This window comes from Vitis riparia, chromosome 16 (assembly GCF_004353265.1).
Source record: "Vitis riparia cultivar Riparia Gloire de Montpellier isolate 1030 chromosome 16, EGFV_Vit.rip_1.0, whole genome shotgun sequence".
In the NCBI taxonomy this organism is placed as follows: Eukaryota; Viridiplantae; Streptophyta; class Magnoliopsida; order Vitales; family Vitaceae; genus Vitis; species Vitis riparia.
The window spans coordinates 4195330-4203446 of NC_048446.1; the positions used below are offsets into that span (position 1 = coordinate 4195330).

The following is an 8117-nucleotide window of genomic DNA, read 5'->3' on the forward strand; positions in this document are numbered from 1 at the left end:
TGTAAAGAACCCATGAGTTGAATCTTCCACACAACTCCTGATGTATTCAAGTCATATATAATATAAATGATATAGACCTAAATGCTCAAACAAGTAAATAATCAAATAGATAATGCAAATAAGATAGAAAAATTAATGCCATATAAAATAATGAATCAAGTTTGCTACATCATATCTCTACTTTGAAGAGCTTTATCCTAATAGATACACTATTCACACCTAGGTATGAACTTCTAACAATTGGATTTCATGGTATCAACACGTTAGAGTTGAGAAGGGTTTCATGTGGAAGGACCTATGGATTGTGAATGCTCTTGTTTTATCTTAGTTGATGTAGTGAAAGATTACCTTTTGATATATGCTTGCTTGGATTTTTAGTCCATCACTATCAATGTGTGCTTTTCTGGATTAAAATGATCACTTCTATTCTTTTTTATGTAAGTGTCCTAATAAGGTTACTGATTTTTAGCAAGGAAATCCTTTCCATTGCCTTAGGTTTTGCTTTCCTTATTCCATTTGCTTTTGGTGATGCTAAGAAAACTAATTATTCATTCTCTAATTAATCCAACTAGAATAAGATAACCGGATTTGTGTTTAACATAGAAGATGCTATGTTACTTACTATCTGCAGAAGGATAAGGATCCTCTGGAAAGGTCATATAGGAGATATGTCTCACTTGATAACCCTTGGACTTTGTAAAAGGCAATAAAGGGGAGGTTAGACAACCCTATAGGATAAAAGATTGAACAAAAAAAAAAAAAAAGATAGATGGGAGAGGAACATTGTCTTACCTTAATAACCCTCCTCCAAAGGCATAAGGGGAAGGTTGTCCTTACTTAATGACCCTCTTAACCTCTTGTAGCTAGGAGACATCCTTATTCTCTCATATTTTTTAAGAGTCAAGGATCTCCAAGACATCACACCCACCATTTCCATTGAGGAAAATGTATTAGGTCTTAAGTCTCTTGACCTAGTAGAAGATAAGAAACTTCTCTAAATCCACATGGTAGCTTGGAGCCATGTTCATGACCACGACTGTCATGAGAAGACACACAATATCAGGATTGAATTGATACAACAACACTCTCACAAAACTAAAGAAAAATACCTCACTAACGTTTGAAGCAGTAGCCATAATCTAACCTTCAAATTCTCTATTGGAATGTATCTCTTGACAACATATGGAAGCTAGATTCGATCCTTGTGAAACAACCATAAAAACTTCACCGAGAAAAGGATTTGGAATTGTTGGTTTAACATAATAACATCTCTAAAGGGAGGAAGACAAAAAAAAAAGGTTAGATAAAATGGAGAAAGGTTGCAAGGATAAAGGAATAAGGGTAGAAAAGGCAAGAAAGCAAAATCACAAAAGTAGAAGAAGAAAATCAATAGAGAAACACCTTTTATATAGGTTGCAAAGTCATGACCACTCCAAGAATCAAGGCAAACACCCTTATCATGGCTTGCCTACTGATCTCTTGGAAAAAAAATCCATTAGTCACATTGACTTTTGATTTTCCCGCATGTTAAATCCTAAAAGCAAGGAAATAGGAGGTGAGAAGTTGTAGGAAAAAAAAAATGAAATGTGGAAACAAAAGGCATAAGTGGCTAGTTATCAGGAAAGGTAATCGGGGGTGCCTATTGAGTGGTGAATTGGTCTATATCCTTGGACCTTCCATCCTTAACAAGAAAGATCTCTAACTCTTAGGAACATTTAATGTGATGTGATGGATATTTAATATGATTGGATGATACTCTCATGGTTACAAAATGTGTAAGGCCACTCCTTAAACCAAGAAATCTCTAATCATTATCTAATATTGAGGTATGGACATTTAAGCACGGATCAACCATCAACATGGTAACCACTCTTAACTAACTTAAACCCTCCCTTTAAATACCTCTAAAGGCACCAGTAATAAAGGTAGAAAAGAATCATTCCATCTCTCCCTTTGATTTCTACTTATCATAACCTTGTTTTTTTCGTTGCACCATATGATTGTTCAAGGTGTAGTGGTCATTTTGCACCTACCCACCCTTACCCCCCACCTTGACTACCTTTTGTTCATCCATTATAGTAGCAAGTTGACCTAGTAATTCCTTTAACAAATGTCTTCTTCATTAAGGCAATAAAGACGACACAACAATATCTAATATCATTTAACCAATATTTTCACCTTAGATATATGTATCATTTAATTTTCATCAGGGAGTCCAACAAGACTATGTATGCTAAAAAGATTAGCATGTTTGATTGACTTGTTAGCACGAGTTAGAATAAAAGAAGAGATAACATATTTTATCTTATGTTCGGTTAACAATGAGATATGATAAGTTATATTCAACTTCATTTTTTTTTGTATCATCTTTAAATGAGATATAGTAATCCCAAGTTGAAATATGAAATATACAGATTCCATGGATCATAAGTTTACTTCTTCCATCCATTTTTTTTTCATTTTTTAAAAGTAAAATATTTTGCAAAATAAAAAAAAAATGACTAAAAAAATTAAAATTTTAGTTTGGAAAAAAAGAATTTAAAAAATACATGTAGAATACTACCGAAATAATACTAATATATAGTATTATTTAATAATCTGTACAAATGCTTTTATATAGTTAACAAAATGATGTGATATCTTTTACTTATATGTTTTAAATATTTTAATCATAAATATTATGAAAAAAGAAATAAAATTTACTTAATAAATTATAAACGCTAGAAAGATTTCCAAATGATATTAAACATGTTAGAAATTTCATATATTTTTTTCAAAGTAGCAAAGATTGTTATGAAAAACATTTTTTATTTTGAAAAACAATTAAAACATTGAAATGCAATGTCTTTTGTTTTGTTGTTTAATCCTTTTATAAACCAAATAAGAGCTCGGTCTAATATATCTCATCAAATATAATATCCTGTGGCATCATCTGCATTGAATATAATATCAAGAATATCATATTACTTGTAAATAATCTTCTAAGATATCCTTGGATATGTATATCCTATTATGCATAGCACCCTATGATCCGTAAATCCTATCATATCAAGTTAGACAATTTTATATAAAAGAAAATACCCAAAGATTGAACACATTTACGAAAAGATAAATTTATAAAATTAATAAAATATTTAAATTATATATGGGTAAATAAAACCATAATAAAAACAAAAAATAAATAAATATAACAAACATAAATTGTAAGTCATCTAGAACAAAACTTTGGTTTGTTGTTGAGCTATGTTCAAATCTTTTTGGCCTTATGTTTACAACATGAGTCTTTTGCTTTGTTCCAAATTTCCAATGAAGCATGTAGGCTTGGCCTGAGGAAACAGTTTTTTTTTCTTCACATAGGGTTTCTTTTCTTTCTTTCTTTCTTTCTTTGTTGAGAAGCTCCTCATTGTGAAGTCCTGATCAATCCCTCATTTTGCCAAGACTCCAAGACTTGTTAAGAAAGAAAACAGAGCTCAAAAGAAATTAACTCAAAATCTCACATCACATTGTTGATAATATCAAGTGTTTTTTGTTTTTTTCATTGAAATGATGAATTTCAAATGTTTACAACACCCATCAATGTGTGGGGGAGAAGTTCATGATTGACAAAGAAAAATAATGAGACTTTGATGGAAGGTAATGACTGAAACCAATCTGCTTCTTCAGCTGTAACAAGGGAACATATCCAAAGAAGATGAATAAGAACCAACCTAAGCTTCCAACCCCTTAGCGTTGTGGCACAAGCAACTCGCTTCACTGCCAATGTGAAGGCTCCCATTCGAAGACTGCAGTTGTGTGATTGACACATTGCCTTAATGTTACGAAAAGCTTTGGTCATGTACTTCTGAAGCTCATTATTCACCTTCTCTTCTTCCCACATAAAACCTTGAATATTCTACCAATGTGACATCTTAGGATTAATGGTTTTACATTGGCAGAATATTCAAGGTTTAATGTGGGAAGAAGAGAAGGTGAATAATGAGCTTCAGAAGTACATGACCAAAGCTTGTCATAACAACTGCAGTCTTCGAATGGACATCTTAGGATTAATGGTTTTACGTTGGCAGAATATTCAAGGTTTAATGTGGGAAGAAGAGAAGGTGAATAATGAGCTTCAGAAGTACATGACCAAAGCTTTTCATAACTGCAGTCTTCGAATGGGAGCCTTCACATTGGCAGTGAACCCACTCAAAATACCTCACGGTCACACCTCCAGCATTAGCATAGATGTTGGGGAGGATTACAACTCCCTTCTTGGATAGAATCTGCAGAGATAATATATCGTCAATTCCAACTTCTTTCCTCTATGGCAATTAAGTATGCACCATACACAAACACTATGTTACCTCATCAGCTTCCGGATCAGTAGGATGATTTGCTGCTTCTATTATGAACTTTGCCTTAACATCCGCAGCATTTTCTCTTCAGAGGGGAAAAAACATGAATGAGGTTAGATGAAATCATCTGGATGAGTTAGGTTAAAGGAAGTAAAATCATGCCCTTTTCCACTTTTTACCATCAAAAGATTTGTGTGGTTTTTAACCTGAAAAACGATTGGATATTCACCTAATAACTAAATACAGCACAAGCACATTTCATGAAACTTCTGCCCACAATAAAAGGGTAACAGAGCACATGTAACATCTTTACCTAAAGATTGGCAATTCATCCTATGGCAATTTGATACAATTGCAGCATTCTGATTCGATCTTTCAGATTCAACATAGTATCTCAAATAGAGTTGCGTCATGTTTCTTCATGGTATTGAGACGTGTCTACTTCATTTTATGTGCATGTTCATTGTTTTTATGATCTTAATGTATGGAAAAGACAAGTTTCTCAATTCAAAAAAGGCACATGTCAAAAGAAACCCAAAAAAAAAAAAGGCACCAAGTAAAGAAGAAACTGAAAGGCAAGGAGCAAGTTTCTGAGGAAAACAAGGACTCAACTTGTTAAGAACTCCACCTAGAGCACATGGGATGAGAACATCACATTCATGTGTGAGCAATTCATTCGGATCCATGTGATCTCCGCCACTGAAATTCGTTAGACAACCAGTCTCTTCTTTGTGCCTAAGCAAATCCCCTATATCAAGCCCATTTTGGTTCTTAACAGCTCCAGTGACGTCACTCACCACTATGATTTTACCACCTCTCTCATGGATGAGTCTTGCTACCCAAGATCCAACATTGCCAAACCCTGAAAAGTTTTTTTTTTTTCCATTTAAATAACCGAACTTTCTAACTACGCATCAAGAACAGAAATAGAAAGGATTTAATCCAATATTTTACCTGAATAACAAATTTCAAACCCTTGATTGACTTCCCATGTTGCGCAAGTAAAGCTTCAGTTGCGAAAACAACACCTTGACCAGTTGCAGCCTCCCTACCGAGGGATCCACCAAGATCCTAAAATCCCAAATGTAAGTGAGGCCACAGAACAAGAAACAACAGTTACAAATTCGTTTCTCGACTTCAAAGGTTTACACAAATCTAAATCATAGATGCTCGGTTTTTTGTCGCAAATACTTACTATTGGCTTTCCAGTCACTACAGCGGGTGAGTGACCGTGGAATTTTGAGTACTCGTCCAAAATCCATGCCATAGTCTGCTCATATTTATAAATATTTCAGCTCCATGAATGAGAGAATATTTCAAGAGTGTTACAGACAAAAGATAACCTGAGCATTAGTTCCCATGTCTGGTGCAGGTATATCGGTATGAGTTCCAATAAGATCATGAATCTTTTTAGTAAAGACACGAGTAAGACGTTCCAACTCGCTCATACTCAAGTCCCTTGGGGTGCACCCAATGCCACCCTTTGCACCACCATAGGGAATGTCAACTACAGCGGTCTTCCACGTCATCAATTGAGTCAGCGCATTTACCTCATCAGGATCCACCTTTGAAAACAAATGAAGAAACGTTTCAGTAAAACTAAATGCAACCAGGTTTTTATTTGCAAGAAATCAAAGCAAACAAGTTTGAAGATAAAATAAGTCCTTCTAACTCAGCACCAACAAAATTACGGGCGAACAACTTCTTGAAAGGAAAACAAAACAACTCATTGAATTTGATTATGCAAATTGAGAACACACAAATTAACATAACATCCAAAATAGAATTCATCATGCCACTCATCCCAAAAAGATTTTCGACTGTCTAATAATTATCAGTTTTATCACATATTTCGGTTGGACCATGTTTGCCAAAATCACTTAAAACAATTTCCAAGATTCAGAAAAAAATAAAAAATGCACAACCAACATTTCGATATAGAAATCTTGAACCTGAGATTTCGAGATAATGATCTTTGTACAAGATACAATAAGGGCATGTTTGGAACCATCATGAAATGAAATCATTCCACTATGATTCTTGTATTTGAACAACTCCCTTTCCATGGGACACCCAAAAACCACTTAGACAAAACCCAAATCAACCGGAAATTCCAAGAACCTAAAAGCAAACCCCCTAAACTCCGTTTGCTTGCCGAGAAAATAGGGGGAAAAGACAAGAAAAAACAAACTACAATCCCGAATCTCATGTTCTGTGCTCCAAGAAATTACAAAGTCAAGTAAGCCCCACAACATACCTAGACTCTACTACCCTAACAAAAACAAAAAATTTCAAATCTCTCCTTTTCATTCCCAACTTTTCTCAGCAATCAAACAGAACAAAATCCGAAAACAAACAAAAGAATCAGTGAATCACAAACCTCAGGGTGATATCTGATCCCTCCCTTCATGGGCCCACGAGCATTATCATGCTGCACACGGAACCCCACATACGTCGCCAAACTTCCATCATTCTTCGGGATCGTGCACTCCACCTAACAACACGACCACCAAAAGATCAAAATTCTGGAAAATTTTCTCAGGAAACAAACACAACCCATGAACCCAAAAACAAGATTCTGGCTAAAGAAAATAAATAAATAAATAATTCCCGGGAATCAAACAGAACCCATGAACAAAAACCCCAGAATTCCAACCTTGATCTCTCTGAAAGATATCAGAAGACTCTTCTCCAGCTTGGAGTCCAACCCAAGAATGCGGGAAGCATGGCGAAAATTGCGGTTAGTGGCAGCTAGAGCATTCATTGCCACGAAAACAAAAGCCAGAATAGAAAACGATTGCTAGAAAAAGAAGCAGACCCAGAAAAAAAAAAATGCAAGAAGATGAAAGAAAAAATTGCAGAATTGAAGAGTAGAAGGAGATTACAACAGAAATATGAATGAACTGACTGATGGGTAAGTAGAGTATTGATAGATAGAAGTAGAGAGCAAGAGGGAGGGACCGGAGGAGGGCAGTTAAGGAGCTCAAGATGGCATGTCGGGCAGTTAAGGCGCTCAAGATGGCATGTTCAGGTTGTTACAATCCCCTCTCGAGTATGCAGAGCTGACTACACGTGCCCTTCCCGCTACCCAAAATTACTAAAACACCCTTTTCCTTCCCAAACCTATTTTCTAATTTCTCTTTTCTATTTTAAAAATTAGAAGCTAAAATGGAAAATAATCCTCACTTTAAAAAGTACCTTCAATTTTTTTAATTATAAATATAATATTAATTAATTATAAAAAATTAAATTTTCATTTAAAAAAGTGTCTTAATATAAAAAAAAAATAGAGGATATTTTAAGCCTCTATAAAATCTATCTTAATTTAATTTTAAATGGACAACAAACCCTTTTTTTTATATATATAAAATAATTGTCTATGAAATAAATGTGAATTTATTAGAGGGTATTTCATGCCCAGAAAAAATTTATTTTAAAATTGAATTTTTTTTCATTTAAAAATTATTTTATTCAATTTAATCAATTTTTTACTTTAACAAAGATAGAAAAAGAGAGAGGTTATTTTAGGAAATAAAAAATTGGGACCATTTTGGTAATTTTTTTTTTAAATGGTTTTAAAAAATAGTTTCTAAGAACAGTTTTTAAAAATCATTTTTTGATGTTTTATAGAAAAAAGTCTGTTTTGTAGAACAAAAGTCTGTTTTGAGAGGTTAAAAATGTTTTTAATTTGTTTTTAATATTTTTTTAAATATGTTTTAAAAATAATTTTTTGTTAACCAAACTTTTATTAGAACCAAACTTTTGTCCTAATAGAAAAGAGAC

General features: G+C 33.7%; 1 protein-coding gene across 1 annotated transcript; it reads right to left on the reverse strand.

Moving 5' to 3' along the window:
- Positions 1–3529: 3529 nt before the first annotated feature.
- On the reverse strand, positions 3530–7312 carry LOC117934302 (glutamate dehydrogenase-like). Its single transcript, XM_034855985.1, has 9 exons — positions 6991–7312; positions 6715–6828; positions 5678–5899; positions 5530–5604; positions 5295–5405; positions 4947–5203; positions 4344–4419; positions 4178–4262; positions 3530–3894 (listed from the first exon to the last, which is right to left on the reverse strand). The coding sequence occupies exons 1-9, from the start codon at positions 7096–7098 to the stop codon at positions 3554–3556; spliced, it is 1389 nt and encodes a 462-aa protein (XP_034711876.1). The 5' UTR covers positions 7099–7312; the 3' UTR covers positions 3530–3553.
- Positions 7313–8117: the final 805 nt, after the last annotated feature.

Excerpts from the sequence above, each read along its gene's own strand:
- LOC117934302 (XM_034855985.1), bottom strand. The coding sequence starts at position 7,098 with ATGAATGCTCTAGCTGCCACTAACCGCAATTTTCGCCATGCTTCCCGC. Across the intron at positions 4,420-4,946 it reads CTAGGTGGAGTTCTTAACAA|AGAAAATGCTGCGGATGTTA; the intron begins GTTGAGTCCTTG and ends TCCCCTCTGAAG. Across the intron at positions 3,895-4,177 it reads GAGGTATTTTGAGTGGGTTC|AGAATATTCAAGGTTTTATG; the intron begins ACTGCCAATGTG and ends TGTCACATTGGT.